Source organism: Alligator sinensis, unplaced genomic scaffold (genome assembly GCF_000455745.1).
Source record: "Alligator sinensis unplaced genomic scaffold, ASM45574v1 scaffold632_1, whole genome shotgun sequence".
NCBI classification, from domain to species: Eukaryota; Metazoa; Chordata; order Crocodylia; family Alligatoridae; genus Alligator; species Alligator sinensis.
In genome coordinates this window covers 101,812-122,762 of record NW_005842408.1, presented here as the reverse complement: position 1 = coordinate 122,762, position 20,951 = coordinate 101,812, and the positions used below count along the sequence as shown (strand labels likewise).

General features: G+C 56.9%; 1 protein-coding gene across 1 annotated transcript in view; it reads left to right on the top strand.

Moving 5' to 3' along the window:
• The window catches only part of LOC102385782 (probable cation-transporting ATPase 13A4), a 42,660-nt gene extending 31,862 nt beyond the window's left edge, over nt 1–10,798 (top strand). Inside the window, exons 22-31 of the mRNA XM_006029972.3 lie at nt 1–77; nt 1,125–1,167; nt 1,850–1,959; nt 2,708–2,804; nt 3,356–3,428; nt 4,802–4,976; nt 5,428–5,645; nt 7,666–7,754; nt 8,657–8,737; nt 9,542–10,798. The exon at nt 1–77 is cut by the window's left edge and continues 1 nt beyond it. Of these exons, the coding sequence (XP_006030034.3) occupies nt 1–77; nt 1,125–1,167; nt 1,850–1,959; nt 2,708–2,804; nt 3,356–3,428; nt 4,802–4,976; nt 5,428–5,645; nt 7,666–7,754; nt 8,657–8,737; nt 9,542–9,877 (1,299 nt within the window). The 3' untranslated portion in view covers nt 9,878–10,798. The remainder of the gene's footprint in view (nt 78–1,124; nt 1,168–1,849; nt 1,960–2,707; nt 2,805–3,355; nt 3,429–4,801; nt 4,977–5,427; nt 5,646–7,665; nt 7,755–8,656; nt 8,738–9,541) is intronic.
• The last annotated feature ends 10,153 nt before the right edge of the window (nt 10,799–20,951 follow it).

Here is a 20,951-nt window from a genome sequence, read left to right as displayed (position 1 = left end):
CTGCTGAATGGCACCGTCTTTGCTAGGATGTCTCCTGTTCAGAAATCCAGCCTCGTGGAAGAGTTTCAGAAGCTGGGGTAAGTTCCCTGTGAGCATTAAACCGTTTGTAGGATGCATGCAGAGTCCTGCGTGGAGGAGGAAGCGTTCAGAGGCACAAACGCTAAATGGGTAGTGAGGCTGGGCTGCAGCACCGCTGCCGAGGGCCTGAGGGTTAGAGGGGATTGCAAGCTGAATACGAGTCAATAGTGTCATCCTATTCCTAAAAAGGCTGGTAGCATCCTGCTAATCCAGGAGGGTCATATGCAAGTCCCAGGGACTCTTCAGTGCTGGTGAGGCCTCACCTGGAGCACTCGCTCTGTCCAGTTTTGGGTCCCGCACCTCCAGAGCTGGGAAGAGCAAAGCCACAGGAGAGCTCTAGGAAACTTGATTTAACAGGTGGTAGGAACTGGGAGTCTTTAGCTCAGGGCAGTGGATGGTAAGAGGGATTTAGTAAGAGTCTCCATGTACAAAAAGGGTGGTTTTAGAGAGGCAGGTGATTCACCGCTGCCATAATCCCAGGGCTCTGGACATGGAGGGATGAGCTGAAACTGCGACAAGAGACCTAGGGTGGAGGTTAGGACGAACTTCCTCACTCCGAGAGTGGTTCAGCCCTGGAACAGGCCGTGCAGCGAGGCTGTAGGATCCCTGTCGCTGGGCTGGCTCTGGGCAGGGCTGCACTAGATGTGGCGTCCCGAGGGCCCTGTCAGCCCAACTTTTGCATGGCTCTGGGGCATCTGCCGTGTTACAGCCCCGCAGAGGCTGGGTATTCAGACTGCTTGACCCACGGGCACTCTGTCGTCAAGTCCCAGTACACACACAAGCGAGCCCAACAGTAGGAACAAGGGGCCGCACTGGTCTCCTACCGCCCGCAGCACTCAGCAAACTGCACCCAAGCTAGTAGGACTGAGGGGGAACTTCAGAAACTCTTCAGTGTGGACACAGCAGAGCAAACCTCGCTTGGGACCACACCAGGGCTTAGTCACCCAAAGCAGCTTGCACCCATGCACCTTTCACGACTAAATCCCACGCCAGGAGACAGGGCTCGCGGGACCCAGCACTGACAGGCGCGCCGCCTTGTTTTGCAGTTACTACGTGGGCATGTGTGGAGATGGAGCCAACGACTGTGGGGTGAGTGCCAGCCCGTTCCCAGGGGCTTTTCTGAGTGAATGCAGTGCCGGGGGTTAACAGGCCTGGAGACAGAGGCTGACACAGGCCCTGACCTTCAAGGGGACCCTTGCCCAGGCTGTGCAAATGTGAGCCCCTGGAAACCACCCATCTCCTGGCCCAAGACAATGGGGCAACACCCTCGGTCTTTCAGCGGGTTTTTCCCCAGCACTTGCAGGGCTGGTGGGACAGGCAGCTGGGGGTGCAGGTGGCTAGCTGTCCCAAACAGAGCTTTCAGCAGCGCCGTGCACTTTCAGGGAGTGGGGAACGGTCAGGGCCTTTGCTTTCTATTGCACAAAACAGCCCCCTCCCACCCCGCTACTGTCACCCCTGTGCCGATGGCAGCAGCTGCACCCAAGGAGGAGCCTGTGTTGCGGCAGCGGGCAGCAGCACTGGCATGGGGCTGGCACTGGCTGCTTCAGGTGCCCCAGCAGCGCGGCACTGGCCAAAGCTGATGCTACTCTGACTCTCCGCTCCTTCCGGCACTGGAAACCAGAAGCACCGGAGGGTGAAGGAAGCCCAGGGGGTGTGACCCCTGTTGCTTCCTGGCCCCGGGAGTCCCTGCGGGTTCATGGGTGTGCAGGCTGGACGAGCGGTTGGCAGGCATCGCTGGCACGCGGGTCCCAAACAGGCACCTGCCTTGCAGGCCTTGAAAGTGGCGCACGCCGGGATCTCGCTGTCGGAGGAGGAGGCATCGGTGGCTTCGCCTTTCACCACCCGAACCCCCACCATTGAGTGCGTGCCCCAGCTGATCAGGTACGTGCACAACCGCCTCTCCCCTCCGCACACCGGGGTCAGGCAGAGCGGACCTCCCTACAACCCTGAGCATCGGCACCCAGCAGCGCCTCCGAGAGGGCTGTCTGCACGGTTCCTGTCTGAAAGAGCAGCTCTAGGTCTGAGGGGCTTTTCGCTGCGGTAGATGCTGGGAGGTCTCCCGCAGCTGAGCAGGAGCAAGAAGAGATGTCCCTTCATGACACAGTGAGCCAGGGGCAAAGCTAGGGAAAGCACCTGGGTCCTCGCCCACTGCTCTGACCACTCAGCATGCTGTCCTCCCTCCCCCCCATGCTCCCATGAAATAAACCTGGACAGTTCTGGGTTTGCTCTTGAAGTCCACAGGCTATTTGTCTGGGCTGGAAAACAGCCGGGGCCTTGGCATGGCACAGCTGAGGCAGGCGAGGTCCCCCCTGGATTTGGAAAGCGAAGGGAAGAGTCTGCAATGACCCCCACTGCATTTTCAGTGTGCCTGATGATAACCACTAGGTAATCCTGTCCAAGGTGAGCACAGACCGGATTCCCGCCCCATCTCCCAACACTCATTCCCGGGTGCATCTCTGCTCACACGCGCATTGCTATTGGCTTCTCCAGTTATACTTGCTGCTCTTTTGAGCGAGGGGCAGCAAGATCGGGTCCCGGTGCAGCTGCTGAGGCATTTGTGAATTCCCTTCCCAGCCGGGCAGACGCGCAGGTCTCTTAACGCCCTCCGTCTTTCCTCTCCCCTGCGCAGGGAAGGCCGTGCCGCCCTCGTCACCTCGCTCTGCATGTTCAAGTACATGGCGCTGTACAGCATCATCCAGTACCTCGGTGTGCTCCTGCTCTATTGGGTACGGCTCTGCGACCCGGAGCTCGCTCCTGAGAAATCGGCAAAATGCTGCTCCCTTAAGGGAATGGCCGAGATAAAGCTAGGAAGCTTGCACGCAGCACTGCAGCTGAACAGGGCAAACCTATGCACCGAAGCAAGGGGCAGGTGGCTGTTTCAGAGAGGGCAGAGGCAGAGACCGGGGGCGGAAGACAAAACCTAGCTGTGCAGAAGAGGGGAGAGGCTGCCTAGCCCGGCGTTAAAAGAAAGCCAGAATGGCCTAGCGGCAGGTTTCTGTTCCAAAATCACTGGCAGCAAAGAAAGCACGTGCTACTTCAGACCGGCACCTCTGATCAAATCACTTGGAGGGGGCGCTAGCCTGATGAACGAGTGTGCGCACAGCAATGGGACGCTCTGTTAGGAGGTTCCCACATTATCTGGTGGAACAGCTTCCCTGGGACGTCAGAGCCAGCTACAGGGCACCTGCCCCGTGAAAATCCTGCAGCTTTCCAAAGACACACAAGCCTTCGGCAAATGCCTGATTTAAACTCATTTTCTTGGCCTTTCTCTTTTCAGCAACTGAACTCCTTTGGGAACTACCAGTTTTTGTTCCAAGACCTGGCTATCAGCACGGTAATTGGTCTCACAAGTAAGTCCCTTCTAGGCATGCGTGAGAAGGGGTCTCAGTTAATTCCCACCCTCGTGGAAGTGCTTAATCCTGCACGTCGAAGAGGAAAACCCCCGAGGGCAGGGAACATTGCAGTCAGCAGTGCAGGCTCGGTCTGCGGGAGGCGGAAAGGGGAGGTCCTGGGGCTGGGCTTTGTCTCCAGGTCAGCCGGGGCTCTCAGGAGCTGGGAGAGTGGATCATGCAGAGGAGCTGGATGAAGTGGAAAGGAAACTTGGACCCCTTCCAGCTCACTCCACAAGGCAGGAAGGTCCCCAAGGCCAGGGAAGCCAGGCCCAACGGGGAGAGCAGAGAAGCCTGGCGGTAAGTCACGGCTAGTGGGGCAAAGGCTCGTGTTAGGGATCACTTAGTCCAAATGCAATTCAGCGGTGCTGAAAGGGTCCTTGCTGCACATTTAAATCCCTGTGACTGCAGTTTACGATCTCGTTCAACCAGCCAGCATCCCTGCATGCAGTGCTCCAGCCTGGAGGCTCGGGGAAGCTGGGTAGGGCCCTTTGGGGACTCACAGCCCTTGTTCTGGCTATACTCAGCCAACATGAGTATAGTTAGTGCCAGCCTCATGATAAGTCTTGCACTGAGAGAAGGGCTTTGCCGTGGGATCTGCAGCCCCTGGCAGTGCACGATACAGCAAATAACACACAGACCGTGCACGTGTGCGTTTAAGTAGGAGTCCAAGGGAGCAGGAGCAGTGTAATGGGCACGCTGCGCTCTGCTGCATCTTGCTCCTGTGGACACTGGCAGCATCTTTCCAGCCAGCATTTTCCCAGACTCAGAAAGATCAGGATTACAGACTTGCCTCCCAGCCTCTTGCAGCCCAGCTGTGGATGCACAGCTCTAGAAGGACAGTAGCGAGTCCAGGTGTGTGGGGTTGGACTTCTTCCCCTGAGCGCCAGGGCACGCAGCACCTTTTTGCACAGCTGGGGACACATCCTGATTGCACCAGCCCGGGGAGGGCCAGCCACGGCCCTTGGTGACACACATCAGCAGCTTCCTCATCCCCTGTTTCCTCCTTGCATCGGGTCATCAGGACGCCCTCTTTGCTCTGCCACTCCGGCGCCAGGACACCCCTTTGACACCCGTGTAAGTTAGGGAGAACCCCAATGAACCAGGTAGGCAGGTGAACAGGAGAATCGGGATGTTTCCAACATCTTCCTGGACGCGAGATGCTAGTAATTAGTTCGATATGACCAATATTGTATTGGCTATTTCATCCCTTACCCTACAGAGTTAGTTTATTGGCTGTGCCATAATGCACCCTGCGCGGCAGACGCTGCGTTGCTAAGCGGAGGTTGTTCTGGGTGGACGAGTGCAGCTCTGCCTCTTTGTCCTCCGTGCAGTGAGTTTGAATGGTGCCTATCCCAAACTGGTCCCGTACCGGCCCCCGAGCCAGCTGGTCTCCCCCCCGCTGCTGCTCTCCTTGGTCCTCAACATCCTCTTCAGCCTGGGCCTGCAGATCTGTGGCTTTTTGGTGGTGCAGGAGCAGCCCTGGTATTCCAAGGAGGATATCTCCAGGTGAGAGAGGTCTGCCATGGCCCTGCATGGGCAGACATGGTGGGACTGGCTTACCTGGATCTAACTGGGGAATCGGGGTGGTAATGTTTCATAGATAGATTCAGAGATTGTCAGGGGTTGGAAGGGACCTTGCAAGACCTTGCAAGGAAATCCAAGCAAACACACCATGCAGCAGACCCAGCCCAAATGGTCTGGCACGTGCACCATGATCCCACGTCAGTGCATCAGGATGCCAGTCTGGGCATGCATGCGGGCACTGGTAGGGCAGCAGGGCACATGGCAGTGGGGGTGTGATGGTGCTGCAATGCCACACTCAGCTTAGCCAAGCCATTTTTACTCCCTGTACCTCCCTCTCCGGGCTGCCGGGGACTCGTTCACTAGGGTCTGAAGGCTCTAGCTGAAAGGGGACAGAGCAGCTGACCTTGCTGACCGTGGGGTCCCTCTCCTACAGCGCCTGCCTCTCGGGAAAGACAAGCCTGGCAAACCATTCCTCCTCCAGCAGCAGCCTCAACGGGAGGTTGGGGAACGCAACCCTCGGGCAGGAGGTGGCCAACGGCTTCAAGAGCTACGAGAACAGCACGGTGTGGCTGCTGAGCACGACCAACTGCATCGCGGTGGCGCTGGTGGTCTCCAAGGGCAAGCCGTTCAGGCAGCCGGCGTACACAAACTGTGAGTACAGCGGGGGCGCGGATACGCGGTGCGAACGCAGTAATGGGTTTTTAATGCTTTAACTGGCCAAGTGTGCTTTGATCTGCCAAGTTGCACCAACAAGGGCTGCTTGGCAGAGTGTTGGAGGTAAAGTTGTGTGTGTGTGCACACATTACATAAACATGCATACATATATATATACATATACACACACATATACATACACATGCATCCATGCACACACACACACATGCATCCATGCACACACACACACATGCATACACATGCATCCATGCACACACACATACATGCACACACACATACATACACATGCATCCATACATACACACATACATGCACACACACACACCCATCCATCCATACACGCACGCGCGCGCGCGCACACACACACACACACACACACAGACACACGTACACACATCCATACACACGCGCACACATGCACACATCCATATATATGCACGCGCACACACGCACACATACATCCATATATACACCTCCCCATACACCCCCCCTATATATATATATATATGTTTTTTTGCAAATATTGCTGTGAGCACAGCCCGCGGGGCCCTGTGCAGCTGCCACAGCATCGCCAGCCCCAAAGTCTGGGAGCTACTAGGGAAAGCCTCAGCTAAAGCTGCCCTGGCCAGACCATCCCAGTCCAGGACCCCAGTGCTAGGGTGCTGCATCCATTTTTGGGTGCTTGTGGGGGGATTTTTGGAAGCACCTCAGGGTGCAGGAGAATGAGTCATACAATCGCAGACAAGGAGGGTTGAAGGGAGCTCAGGAGATCACATCCAGTCCAACCCCCTGCCCCAAGCAGGACCAGCCCCACTCCATCATCCCGGCCAGTGGAGCTCCCCCCAGACCTGGGCCTGCGGTTTGTGAGCTGACCCGACAAGGAGCCTGGCTTGGTGCCTGGGCTGCACCGACGGGCCCTGCAGAAACCAGCGGGTTGTTCCTGAGCTTGGGACGCCCGCAGAAATGACAGACCCGCAGCCGCCTGTGCCCTGTCAGCAGGCAGGCAGCGATGCCTGCTCATCTGCTTGAGATGCAGAAGAGAAGAGCCAGCGCTAATACAAGACCCTCGCCCTGCCCTTGCTTTTGGGGGCTCACCCAAGAGCCCCATCTCCCCGGCTGTGCTGCCAGACTGAGCTCCCAGAAGACTTGGATTCAGGGCTTCTGCTTGACTTCATCTCAGTGGTTAAAAGTGGCGGAAGTCAGAGCCCAGTCCAGGCCCAGAGCAGTGATGAGGGTCCGATATGAATAGCTGACGAGCCCACAGACTGACCCCCCAAAATAAAGGCAAAGCAGCTCCTCCTGCACGAAGGGGCTCTGCTGACCCATCTATGCTGTTGGGCTGGAGGCATTTGACGGCAGTTTTGTGAAGAGTTTAGATGAGGGATTTGTCTGGAGTGATTTGCACAGGGGGTTGGACCGGATGAGCCCTGGAGCTCCCTGCCAGCCCCACTTCGCTGCGATTTCTCTTGGAGAAGGTGAAGCAGCAACACTGCCATGCTCCCTCAGCACTTATAGGCAGGCAAAGGCATGTCCCATGGCCGGACACTGGTGCTTGACATTTAAATCAGAAATAAGGTTTTCATTTCTAATACCGAGGGACTCGCCCACAGGGACAGTTCACCTAGGGGTTAGGGACGCAGTGTGTTCTCGGCGCCTTTAAGACGTGGGGTGAAGTCCTGGCCCCTCTGACTTCAATAGCACCAAGGCTTCACCCTGGCAGGATAGCTCCCAAGCTACAGGGCTTCATGCAGGGCCCTCAAGAGGCCAAATTGGATGGTCAGATCGTTCCCTTCCTGCCTCAGTATCTATAGCTGCAAGGTTGTCTCAGCCCCTGGACTGGGCCAGGCGGAGATTTGCCTCCGTTCATTCCTCTGTTGCTCCAAGTACTTCACCGCTCTGTGGAAATCTTGCGCTGCGTGTCCCGGGGAAGGGCGGGGGGATGCCCGGCCGGGGCTCCTGGGCCCAACCTGCTCTCTGCTTGCTCGTGTCCCCGCAGACCAGTTTGTCCTCGCGCTGACCGCGCAGCTGGGCGTCTGCATCTTCCTGATGTTTGCTGACATGGAGGGTGTCTACTCCATCTTCGATGTAAGTGCGATTCCAGGGGGTGCGCTCACTGCCTTTCCTTGCAAATGGGCTGGGATCACAGCGGACAGACGGCGTGAGCCTTCACGGGCTTGGAAGCACTTCTGAAAGTGGAGGTTTCTTGCCACGGGGACTAACAGCTCCTGGGGGGTATCACACAGACTTGGTTCTGCACATCCCTCCAACACAGCGACCCTTCACAGCCTTGTTTAGCTGCCTACAGCCCAGTCTCCATATTGCCAGACCCACTGCCCAAATGGCAGGGCTGGCGAGAGCGCCGGGGACGCTCCCACAGCATCTGGGCACAACGCGGGTGTCATAGCACAGGTGCAGAGAAGGACGGCCAGGGGCACGGGCAATGGTCCCAGAGAGGAGGGGAGCTCCCCGGGGAGGGCAGGCCAACCCCAGAATAAGAGCAGACATGGACACACTGGGCACCCCTGGAGCAAGGCTGTGGGCTTCAGAAGGAGCAGGGAGCCAGGAAGCCAAGTCGATTCGAAGAGGGATTTTAGGACGTTTGTGAGTGGGATGATCTGGCCGGGGTTTCTGGGGCCTGGGTCCCTCCACGAGCTGCAGCTGCTGGATCAGGCAGGGAGCAAGCCCAAGGAGCTGGGTTGCTACGAGCCCCCAAAACACTGCCGCACTTTAAAGAACCAGCCACCAGGTACCAAGTTAAGGTAGTGTGGGTAGGGACGGTGTGGTTGGTAATTCTGATAGGGGCCTAAAAATGGGTTTGGGAGAGCTGCCCTCAGCATAGGTAACAAGGTGACCCACGGCGCCGGCTCACCAGATAGTAGCAGACGCCTACCGTCGGACAAGACGCAGTGCTCCGGTGACACGGGATCCCACTTGTGTTTTTGGTGCCCACGTGTCGCTGACCGCCTCCCCTCTTGCCTTTCTCCCAGCTGGTGTGCACGCCCCCCGTCTGGAGGGTCTCCATGCTGATCATGCTGGCCGTCACGTTCGCTGCGTGTCTGCTTGTAGAGGTGAGGGCACTCGCTTAACTCCTGACACGAGCAGAAAGGGCCGGACCCCAGCACCTGGAAGAGCAGCACCCACTAGCATTAGCAACCCACCTCTGACCCCAAAAGGTCGGGGGCAGACCCTGCTGGGCTCTGCCTGCTTCAGCTCCTTCCTCTCTGGGGTGCACGGGGATGCAGGACCTGCTTCCCAGACAGAGGAGCGTTTGCATTTTCCTCCTCAGTTCAGGGTTTTTTACCCCGTGTCACATACGCTGCGTTGTGCACCGAAGAAAGTGCACCCAGATCCGGAGTGGTCAGACCCCCACTTATCCCGGAGCACCTGGTGTGGGAGATGCTGGCACACGGCCTCTTCCCGAGGTGGTGGGGAGCCAGTAACAGCCTGCTTACGCTGAGCAAACACTATCCCGGGATAGGAGCGGACGCGCCACACTCAGGCCAGTGTGACCCATTCTGGTAGAGTTTTGCCCTGTGTTTCCTGGGGCGATTCTACCGGCGCAGGGGTATACACGGTGTGTCCACGCCTTTAAAGGGCTCTCATCCCTGTGGCCCCTCACCAGCGTGGCCTGAAGTAGCATCTACCACCGGCCGCGACATGGGAATCTCCTGTGATGCCAGCAGGGCTGCAGGGGCCTGCACCGGGCAGGAGGCTTAGAAATTGCAAGAAGGGGTTTGTCGTGGGCTGTAAGCGGGAGGTGTCTCGGCAGGATGGGGATTGCCCTGCATTCCCACCGTTGGTGCTATGTCCTGGGGGGCAGAGAAGCCGTTCCTGAGTCCCCGGGGTTTGACTGTCGGTGCTTCCCTGTGCAGGAGGCCGTCATTGAGAACCGAGCCCTGTGGATGTGGCTGAAGACCCGCTTCCGGTACCAGTCCCAGAGCCGGTACCAGAGCCTGCGGCGCGCGCTGTCCCGGGACCCCGCCTGGCCCCCTCTGAACACAACCACCTTCTCCGAGGCCACGGCGATCCCCGTGGAGACTGATGAGGCGGCGCACATCAACCTGGCGTTCAACAGCAACGAGAAAACACTCACTCAGGGACTCGCGGCCCCCGCCACAAGTAGACACAACCCCGCGCCTGCCACTGAGCGTCCGCACCCAGACTCTCTCCACGTTACGTGGCACAGCAGAGGCAGGACACGGCCCTAACTCAGGCCGTGGTGGCATTCGGCTAATACCGTCATGCTCCCAGCACCTGGCCCCAGTAGACCCTGGCTGCTGGCAGCTGGGATGGACTGGTCGGGACTGGCAGGCCACCTCCCCAAGCTGCACCGTGTGCTCTGCCCCGACAAGGACCACAAAGGGAGTCTCACGTGCGCTGTGGGTTTAAGCGATGTTGCAGCAGTGCGGTGAGACTGCTCTTTACCTCCCCATTAAAAACCTATTTTCCAGAAGTGGAAGCAATGAGCTCAGAGGAAGAATGGTCTCAGCAGCGTACCCTGGGCTGTTTTATGCATTTCTGGGAAATGTGTTTTTTTTTAACTGATCTTTGCAAGTCAGTGCTCTTCGCAGTCATGCAGGCGACTTGGGCCAAAGCAGGTGTCAAGGGACCAGGTGCTGTTCTCCCCACCTTGCACGTGTCTCCCCTGCCTTGCTTGCTCCCTCCAGCTCTCCCAGGAGGGCCCAGCAGGACTGCCAAGAGGAGCTGGCCTCAGGTTTCTAATCCTGTCCTTGCCACTGACTTGCTGCAGGCATCGGGCAAGTCCTTCACCTGCTCATTTTCTGCTCTGGTTGAAGCACACACGTGGCATTTCCCTGCTTCGTGCTCCAGGCCTCGTGCAGAGGGATAAGGTTCATTAAAGAGCAGTCTGAGGCCAGCTCACACGTCCCCAGCTCACAGCCACCTTCCAGGTGCCTCTCTGGTGCATGTACATGAGGCTCACGAGGCCAAACCAGCTAATCATGGTCAGAAGAAAGGTCCCTAGCCCGGTCCCCATTCGGCTTGGCTGCCTCGCTCCCCAGCCAGATCCAGCCTTTCCCCCAAACCTGGGAGCAGGGCCGCGCTGCTGCAGCCACAGAACTGGATGAGGGGTTTTGTTTTGGGGTTTTTTAAATTAAATTTGGATCAAACTGCAATGACCGTTTTTGACTGCCTGTTTTCTCCCACGCCAAACTGCAAACCGTTTTTACGTCTTCCCAGATCACGCAAACCCTGTTGCTTGAACCACGCAACGCTTCTTCCCCGTGTCAGGCACACACGGCAGGAGCAAAGGGAGGCAGGAGGCCACACTTGCAGCCCAGGAGACAGAGGGGTGGCAGCAGTGCCCTAGTGGTCAGAGCTCTCCCCTCCTCCCCCCGGGGGATTCAGGTCCCCATTTTGCATCCCCAAGAGGCGCCCAAACACCCTGGTATGCCGCCCGGGCAGGCGGGTTCTTCACAGCTGAGGCCAGACAATATTCAAACAGCTCAACCCAGAGCTGGGCTGGCCCAAGTTGTAGCCACACGGGTGCAAAAAAATGCACACAGCCCCACCCAGGGACGCCAGTCTATGCCCACGTGACTGCCAGGTATAACCACCGCTTGGCTGGGGAAGCCTCCCCTGTGCTAAGCTCCATCTCTTTGCTGCTGAAGCCGGGCAGGCATGTTCCTGTGCTCCCGGCCCCCCGGCTAGGAGATAGCACTCCAAGGGGAGATCTCCTGAGACCCCAGGACCTCGGGCAAGTGGAAACCAGTCAGTTTGTGGGGATGCACAGGGGCTGGTGTGAATTCCTCCTCCTTGTCCAGCTTCAGCGGCTTTACCAAAACCAAGAGCTTCATCCCCAAACACAAAGCGGGACTTGCGCAGTCACTCAACCTCATTGGGTTTGGACACCGGCCCAAAACAGGGCTAATGTTTTCAAAGGCCCTTTTCTACAAGGCATAGTAATAAAAGATGCAACTTAGAGACACTCCCTAGCATAGAAGGGTTGGGAATTGAGATGAGATGTCCCCTCCGGTGGCAGTCAGTTAGTCAGAGACAGACAAAGGGTCTTCAGAGGCTTGCCTACTGCTCCACAATAACACTTTTTGTTTGATTCCTATTCACGTGTGCTGTGGGTGTGTCTACATGTGTATTTACACATGCCTAAACTAAATGTGCCTTTACTTAAGGTGATTTAGGCTCCCATTTACACACGGCACACTAACGCGCATTAAGGCGCATTAAATTTTGGGTGTGAATAGCTAAGTTGCATTAGCTCACATGCAGACGTGCTAATGTGCATTAATGCGGTGTGTATCCATTGACTCACACTGCATCTGCACTTTAATTGTGCCTACATTTGATACTTGCTTTATGCAGGTATCAAATTTCGGCTCACATAGCCTTGAATTGCCAATTTAAGGCACATTAAGGATGTGCACATGTAGGCAATGCACCATTAATGTGTCTTAAATTGGGATAATGTGCATTAAATGCGCACATGTAGACATGCCCTGTGATCGCTACATAAAGGATGGTCCAGCCTGTGGTGAGGGAAGGACTCCCCCCCACGCTGTATTGCATGGATCATGGGGATGTTCTGCCTTCCTCTGGACCCATGGGAGTGGTCCTCTGGGCCTGGGCGATCACTGAAGCGTGTTTTAACCTAACTGGTTTCTGGTTACTGCAGTGGCAGGGCATCGGTGCTGCCCTCGCATCTCCTGCTTCCTCCCTGTGATGTCTTGATAGTATTTTTCCATCAGGTGCTTTGTGGCTGCATGTGTGAGTGGGGCTGGAGTGGATCCTCCTGGAGGAGCGGCTGTCCATGAACACAAGGGACTAGACATGATGGCCCAGGAGTTCCTATGTGCAAACGACCCAAATGCCCCTGAAACTTTATGGTGTCCAAAACCTAGCTAAAGACAGGATCACCCCTATCCAAACTGTCCCAGCCAAGGGTCTACGTCAGGTCCCAAGCTGCAGGGAAAGCCAGCGAGGTGCAGGCAGAGAGTCGCGTTCCCGTTGCCGGACCTGGGTCACATCACCCTGTAACAATGGGAACAGACACGTACGTGCGCTTCTACTGGGGCAAAGTCTCTACATGCACACTCGCAGCGAGCACCACAGATCTTACATATAGCAGCTCAGGAATAGCCTTAACACAGCCCCAATCGTTCAGACTAGACTAACCTTTGCACTCGGACAGAGCCGCCCAGCATGGGCCTCGGCACATGTCTCAAACCCTCATCCATCCACTTGTGAGGCAAGGAAGGGCGAGAGACAAGAGGAGATGGAGTTGGTCCTGGTCACTTGGGAAGGCAGTGTGGCAGGGCAGGAGTTTGAACGTGGATCACCCGGGTGAGGAGACAAGAGGGCACACGTGGCACCAGGCACCACCACCTGTCCGGGCCTTTCATTCGAGCGGCATTTAGGCAAGTGACTGCCCCGCACATGGTACTATAGCTAGCTTCTCCCAGGGACCAGGACCCTGGCTACAGCAGCAGGGCCAGGCCAAAGAAAACCACGGGGGCCATTCAAATCCTCTAGCCACCCCCTGCAAAGACACCTAACATGCATGGAAAGGCTTGCTATGCCCAGTCCAAGACCCCTTGCAAGCCCTGCCTTGCCCACACTTAAGGCCCCCCAGCCAGCCCGTGCCCTGCCCTCCGTACAGACACGGACTTCCCCGCAGCTCTGCTCCCGACGGCCCGGCTCGGCTGTGCAGGGACTCAGGCACTTCTCACCCCTGTGGGGCCTAGAGATGAGCTTCACGCCTAGCCTATGATGCAGCAAGACAAAGACGACCGCAGCTGGGTCTGCAGCCCAGAACTGGCCCACGGAAGTGCTTGAGAGAGGGCTCCAAAATCTGGGGGGGTAAGTGGCAGCTCTGTGCTGTGCTCGGCTTCCAGAAGGATGCTCGATACACTGGCCTTGCAAAGCACAGACCCCACGAGCCTGGACACAGAAGGCTATCACAAGCAAAAGGCCGTCCGAACAAGACCGCGCACCTCCGAGCAGCACCGGCTGCAGCGCTTCTTGCCGCAGCTCTGAGAGCCGCCGGGCTGGCAGCTAAGCAGGGGGTTCGCACCGCTCCCACAGCTAAATTCCCGGTGTGTAATTACTGGGATTGCAAATCCGCAGTGGGCCAGACCTAGAGGTGGGTCGTTCAGCCTGCGAGAACGACTGCACAGGCCAGTCTGGTCCTCCAGTTCATGCGAGTTTGACACCCTGGGGCTAAATGATGTGCCCAGCGTCACACAGGAACACAGTGGCAGAGACGGGGGGCACGCAGCTCCCCCTGGCACCACTGAACTGCATTAACCACAGCATCCTCCCTTGTCCTCTTGCACCTGCCTGCCCCACTCACCTTCCCGTCCCAGTTTCTGCAGCCAGTGCAACCAGGGTGCTATCAGGAGCCTCTAATCCTACGGCTGATGGATCTGACTCGGTGCCAGGTCAGCAGACGGGGCAAGGCCCTGTGCACCTTCATGCCTGAGGCTCGGGTTGGTTTGCTGCATTGCCTGGTTATGCCCCTGTGCACGGCACTGCCCAGGGCAGGACTCAGCTCCCGTGGGGTGTCTGTGCTGCGCAGCGCTCGCTGTCCCGAGGCGTCACGGGGCTGATGCACCCCTGGTCGCCTGTCACCAGTGCATGTTTCAGCAGTGAGGAGTCGAGTCCTGCCCTGCTGCCAAGGGGCGCTCTCACCACCCCAGGACAGGGCTAAGCTGTGAGGTATGAGGCAGGGCAGGGCAGGCCTCCCAGGGCTCAGTTTGCGTTTGCAGCTGCGGATTAGCTGCTGAGCACACAATTACCAGGGGAGGAGCAGCAGGAGGACGAGGCCTGGCTGGCTGGCATGGGGCTCAGCCCTGCGTGAGCCCGAGCCAAGGGCAGGATCATGTGCAGGGCAGGTAAAGGAGGGATTTGGAATGAGACTTTGCACAGGTTTCTCCCTAATCCTCAGCCAGCAGAGGCTGCCACCTTTGCTCTGCAGTGTGCAACTTTCCACGCCTGTGCAACCACTGTCATTAGCCATCCCAGGGACCTGGGCATGTTTGTGCCATCCCTGTAGCCCCCCTGGTACCCTGCTAGGTTCCCAGCTCCCATGGGATCTGGTGGCAGCTAATTAGGAGAACAGCATCGTAGCAATGCAAGGCTGGAAGGGACCTCAGGAAGGGTCCAAGCCCTGCACTGCAGCGGCTCAAGTGCACCCAGACCACCCTGAGATGCTTGTGGGACCCGGGTTCAGTGAAAGGCTCCACCGCCTCGGGGACGACACATCCAGTGTGTCAGCAAGTTAGGAAAACGCCAGGTTTCAACAGCCAGTTCAGCTATCTTTGCTATGAACTGGGCTGGTTTCTTCTGGTCCCTCCCGCACTGGCCCTGGAGCACGCTTGATCCCTGTTCCCTTCAGAAACCGCCTCTTGTGTGTCAGTGGGCTGCTGCCCTCCCATCTTCTCTCGAGGAAACAAAGCCATTCCTCTTGCAACCTCTCCTCCGGGGTCACTTTGCAGAGCCTCTTGTCCTCGCTTGCTCTGGACTCGTTCCATTTTGTCAACATCTCTCTTCGCGGGGTGCCAAAGCTGCACGCCAGGCCCCGCTCACGAGTGCTGGGAAGAGCAGTAACTCCCTCCCGCACCTTTCGCACGACTCTCCTGCTCTGCTAGCACTGAGCACGCTCTTTTTTGGGGATGACTGCCATGTATTGTTGACTCCGGTTTCATGGGGGGTCGCTGTAGACCCAGGCCGCTTTCTGCAGAGCTGCTACCTAGGCAGACAGCCCCTGTTTTAGTGTCACAGACAAGGAGGGTTGCATGGGATCTCGGGAGGTTGCATTGAGTCCAACCTCCTGCTCCAAGCAGAACCAGCCCCAGCTACATCAACCCAGGCAGGGCTTTGTCGAGCCGGGTCTTGTATCCATGTCTCCGATTCCTCCTGCCTGAGGATGGCACTTGGTCCTCATCCGCACCGGATTCCACCTGATCCTTGCAAATTCATCACGCTTATTTTCAGCTCTCATCCTTTCCTCCAAAGAGCTTGTCCCTGCAGCGTGACGCCTTCTCCACACAGATCTCAAGATCTCAGATCTTCTCCACACAGTTCAACAAGGAGAAATGCAAAGTGCTGCACCTAGGGAAGAAAAATGTCCAGCACACCTACAGCCTAGGGAATGACCTGCTGGGGGGCACGGAAGTGGAAAGGGATCTGGGAGTCCTAGTGGACTCCAAGATGAACATGAGTCGGCAGTGTGACGAAGCCATCAGAAAAGCCAATGGCACTTTATTGTGCATCAGCAGACGCATGACGAATAGGTCCAAGGAGGTGATACTTCCCCTCTATCGGGCGCTGGTCAGACCGCAGTTGGAGTACTGCGTGCAATTCTGGGCGCCGCACTTCAAGAGGGATGCGGATAACCTGGAGAGGGTCCAGAGAAGGGCCACTCGTATGGTGAAGGGCAAGGCAGACCCTACCTCTCTCCAAAGCCCCAGGGCGTCGAGCATTCAGAAAGTCACTCCTGGACTTGGTGCTGGGGAATCAGGGGCAGGCTGACATCAGCATCACCTTGTTGTCCACGGAAGTCTCTCTCTCTCCTAAATACGTACTCCGCGGAACCTGTTTTGCCTGTCAGACTGGATGTATTTGCACCCCTAGGGGCGAAGGCAGTATGTATTTGCTTGATACCGGTTCAGCCCTTTAATTTCACTCCGTCAGCATTTGGAAGCCCTAGAGCATCAAGCTGAAACCCACCCTTCACATGACAGGGGGCATCTCTTTTATGTCAAAAAACCAAACCGGACCTGGCGATTAATACTTAGTTCTAACAAAACCGCCTCACTGCCCCTCCCCATGCAGAGTTACTGGGCCCAGGGTTGCAAACACACAGAGGACAGATTTAATCCACCTAATGATTACACATGGGATTTGGCTTGCGGCACAGGAACATCAGCTGCAGCGTGATGGGTTGGGGAGGAAATGCAAAAAATTTGCATGCCACCAAGAACTCTTGCAAATGGGGATCTGCACAAAGCCAGGGCGTGCGATGCGGCAGGGGATGGATGCCCCACAACAGAGTCTGCATGGGGCAGCGGGGCGAAGACAGCTTGCTTGTGCTGCTTACTAGTGAACGTGTGAAGCCGGACTCGATTACTGCAGTGTGACCCGTGCAGGCGAAGCTGAGCTGTCCGGGGTCAAGCCATTCAGAAAAGGCCCCGAGCCAGGGCTGACCACTAGCAGAAAGTCCTTCTGGCAGCTTGAGCAGCACAAGGCACCCACTGGCTTCACGAGCAGGTCGGTTTGATGGGGCGAAGACCGCAGGAGCCCAGAGGTGGAAGGACCGTCTCACCCTGCTACAGGATGTCCTATGTTTCATATGTGCTCTGGCTGCGGTGATCCAGTGAAGCGAGAGCTGTAGCTAGCTGTGCTCGTCTGAAGCCAAATAAAAGGCAGGGGAGATTTTCCAGGGGTCAGGAAAACAGGATTGACGTGTTGCTCCATGGACTCATCCTGGAAAGTACGGCGTCACGTCCCAGAGGCCTTTGGAAGTGGAGCCGTGCAGTGTCGGGGTTGGCTTCCCCCCTGCTGGGCATGTACGCAGGTAGGAGAGCCATGCCAAGTTGATAGAGATCTCTACCAGCTCAGCATCGTCCACCCCCTCGGCGGGGATGCATTGCATTTGCCCGTGGCAGGTGGAAAAGCTTTGCCAGCCGGCCCACACGTGGGAACCAGGCCGATCATTTCTAGGAAGCAAGAGTTACAGGAGTGCGGAGCTGGAAGGGACCCCCGGGGCGGTCCAGCCCAGCCCCTGCGCAGATGCGGGATGCGCTCTTCCCAACCACCCCGGTCGTCTGCCCGAGTACAAAGAGCAAGACCTTTGGAGAAGAAAACAAGATGAAAGCATGGCATATTCTTACCACCCCCAAAGAGCTCTCGTTTCTGTCCAGAATGAATGTTTCCAGCGTATGGGACCTTGCGGCAGAAGGGAAACGGGAGGAGGATGCAGCATAACATGACATTTATGTTCCTAGCTTCGGCCAACACCCCATAAGCTGTTTTGAGGGTGCCACCTCGGAGGCTGTTGCCCAACCTCGCTGCACTGGTGTCCTGGGAGGATTCATCCCCAAGGCATTTTCCAACTGCTGCCGGTCACGGGGGCTCTGCCAGGGCAAGAAGTGTCCTCGAGAGCTTCCTGGGCTGATGATCAGAGGGCTGCAAAATTGGGGTCAGGGGGAGGAGGGGTGGATCCCTGTAAAAACCATGCAAGGAAATGTTTGACTTTCTAGGAGAACCTCCCAGCACTTCTTCCAAGGGGCTGTCTCTTCCCTGTCCTCTTCCATTTCCCTTTCCTATTTTTCTCACGAGTTTCTAGCAGCGGAGACGGAGCCGTAGAAAGTGCCGGAGGGTAGGGCAATGTATAGATGCCGTTTTGAGTAGCGATAGTGGCCTCAGAGCTGCATCGTGGCTGCGCCCCTGGCAGGGGCAACCCATGGAAATCACGCTCTGTAGCCCTGCTTGATGGCTGCTCTGAGGTTTGCTGCTGTGCGCACTCGAAATACCCCCGGCCCTTGGCTTTTTCCTCCCAAGTGGACAATAGCCTGACCCAGGATTTCAGTCTCAGACTCTGGGACAGCTCAGGCCAAATGCACAAGCGAGCTCCACTGAATGGTCACATTTGCAACCGAGATGCCCGGCGCTGCTTGTAGGCCTGGGGGGAGGCATGACCTGCTCGCTCTGCCTTTGGCAATCTCGCTTTAAGTAAGGACTTTCATATGATTCAGCAAACTAACACCAGGAGGGAGAGGACAACAGCAGTTGCATAAGCAGAGCACCCGAGGGCTTTACACGTGAGGATGGATTTCCTTTCCTCCTGCTGCCAGTTTAATAAGGGAGGCGTGTGCTCTGAGCTTTGCAAAGGCGGCGGAGAGGACCATGCTGAGAGCTCAACTGATCGCTGTCCTGAGTTCAAGTCGGTAACAGCAGCCGACAGCCCTCCTCCTGCCCAGAAAGTATGCGCTGGATTGAAAGCATCGCTCTGAGAGGGGAGAAGTCGTGGCAGGATCACCATGCCGTGCTCAACCAAGGGGAAGAAAGCGAGCTGGTAAGGGCAGAGCAGGGGTCGCTGGGGTTCCCCCGACCTCTTTTTCTCTCGAAGCCGGTGACATTATACAGAGACCTCCCTGGCTTTCCACATCTCCACGGACGGATCCTCAGCGAGCGGATCAGGGCAGGTGCTTATCCACAGGCCACGATTTCTTTGCCCCCCATTGCTTCAAGTCACCCCCAATGCTCACCCCCAAGCACCACGCCTGCTGAGATGCTGTCTGAAGCATGCCCTGCGTGGGTTGGCAGAGGTGCCACCCTCTGTGCCGTCTTTGGGGGTGACACGTTTTGCTGCAGCCGTCTAATTCCCTTCTCCCTGGCCCTTCCCAGAGGCATCCGCCCATCTCACCCCGTCCCAAGGCAGCTTCTTTCTTTTGCTGCCGTTCACTGAATCGAGCACGCTCTGTTCTTGGGCAGCTGCAGGACCGGTGGGATGGGCTGAGGCCGGAGGAAAGCAACTTTTTTGTTATGGAAGGGGATGAGGATGCCTTCCCTGTGCGAGGAGCTGGGTGCTCCCTGCGTGCACAGGTGGAGGGTAGAGCTGGTGGTAGTGACAGTGCCCAGTGCTCCCAAGGGATGGGGACAGGGACCGGTGCCGAAGCAGGGAGCGGGGAGCCTGCGTTATTTCCGGGCTCAGCAGAGGAGCTGCAGGCAGCTTCCAGGAACAGGTTATACTTTCTCAGTACAATGAACTAGAAGAGGGAGCTAATTGGGAGACAGCTCTGCCTTCCAGCTGCCTGGAGCCCTGGCTCCTAACCCAGACTCACCCCGGTCGCTCTGAAAGGGCCAATGTCCTTACAGTGCAGAGTACCCCCAAACACGGAGCAGCTTCTGCTCCACGGGGGCGCCCGCTCAGGCCCCCCAGACGGCTGCGCTCAGGCTCTGCTGGGCCGCATCCAGTTTTCCTGGGGACTATTCACTCTCTGCTTGCTAAATCCACATTCTCAAGGATTATGTTTCCACAGGGCGGATTCGTTCTGCAGCATATTTTAATGCCACAATCAAGCTCTTGCACTCAGTACTAGTGATGGACAGTAGCAGGCTTTCTCCATTTCTGCCCTCAGTAGCTTTTGCAAATATTGTTTGTGCACGGATGACTTGGCAACCAGTCTTTACGTTCCTACAGTCCTCTGTCTTCTCTTGCACAGCATCTGCGCTTGATGCTCTTGTTGATAAAAGAGAGGGAGAGAGGCCAACAGTGCAGTGCAGCGCAGATGCAAATTTGACTTCAGCCGCTGAGTGAGTACGCACCTGCGGTAGCAGCCCTGTCTCAAGGAGCGCTCCCTTTACCACAGGCATCTGGATGTCTTCCATTCGGTTTCAACAGCCTTTAATAACTCCTGGCAGCGTCACGAGCCGCGGGCTCGCCTGCCTGCTTTCAGGTGTGTGACACTTGCAAAGCCTCCGCCCAGGTCTGACTCGTACCAATACTTGGCTGCCTCAGCTGCCGGGTGATTGGGATGTGCGGGAAGCACCAAGGCTTTGTTGTTAGATACTTCATCACCGGCTTTAGCGGTGGTGCTTGCAAGGGCTCCGAGCCATGCGCCCACCTACAGCCGACCACCCTGTCCGTCACGCACAAGGCTCAGTGTAAAACCTGGGATCCCAGGACACTTTGCGTCCTTTGGGTGTCCTGCAATCCTATTAGCATCACGGAGCGGAGATTGCCCAGGAAGTATTGCTTAACACAGAGCCTGGAGCTCACCAGCATCCCCTTCGCTCCTCGGCAGCAGTTTGAACTGATAAAACGTCTTGAATGTTGGGACCTGCGTCTGCAAGAGTGCCACAAGTCTGTGCACGGCCATGGGGGATGCAGGCAGACGAGGCCCTGTGTTAACAGCACGTGTGCTTGAAATAGCCTGTTTTATAAAGTGGAGGCGGGCTGTGCTCCGTCCAGACTGTGCAAGGAAAGCCCCTTGGGGACATCCTACTAGAGCCTGGTGCCTCTTCCCAGCTCGCCAGCTCTTGTCTGGTGGAGCGGTGTTTATTCGGCAGGCCAGGTGGTGCAGGAACCTCACCTGCTGCTCTGTACAGTGGGCCGAGCTGTACCGGGCGGTTATCTCGAGCTGCGTATCGCAGACCAGCAGCCATGGCAATGGGCAAGTACTGCACCGGGTCAAAAAACACAACCATGTTATTAACTATTGAGGGAACTGGTCTATCTAGCTCTGCTTATCTGACAAAGCTCAGTAAACCTTCAGGAGACAGTCATGTGGGCATCTTGCTGGA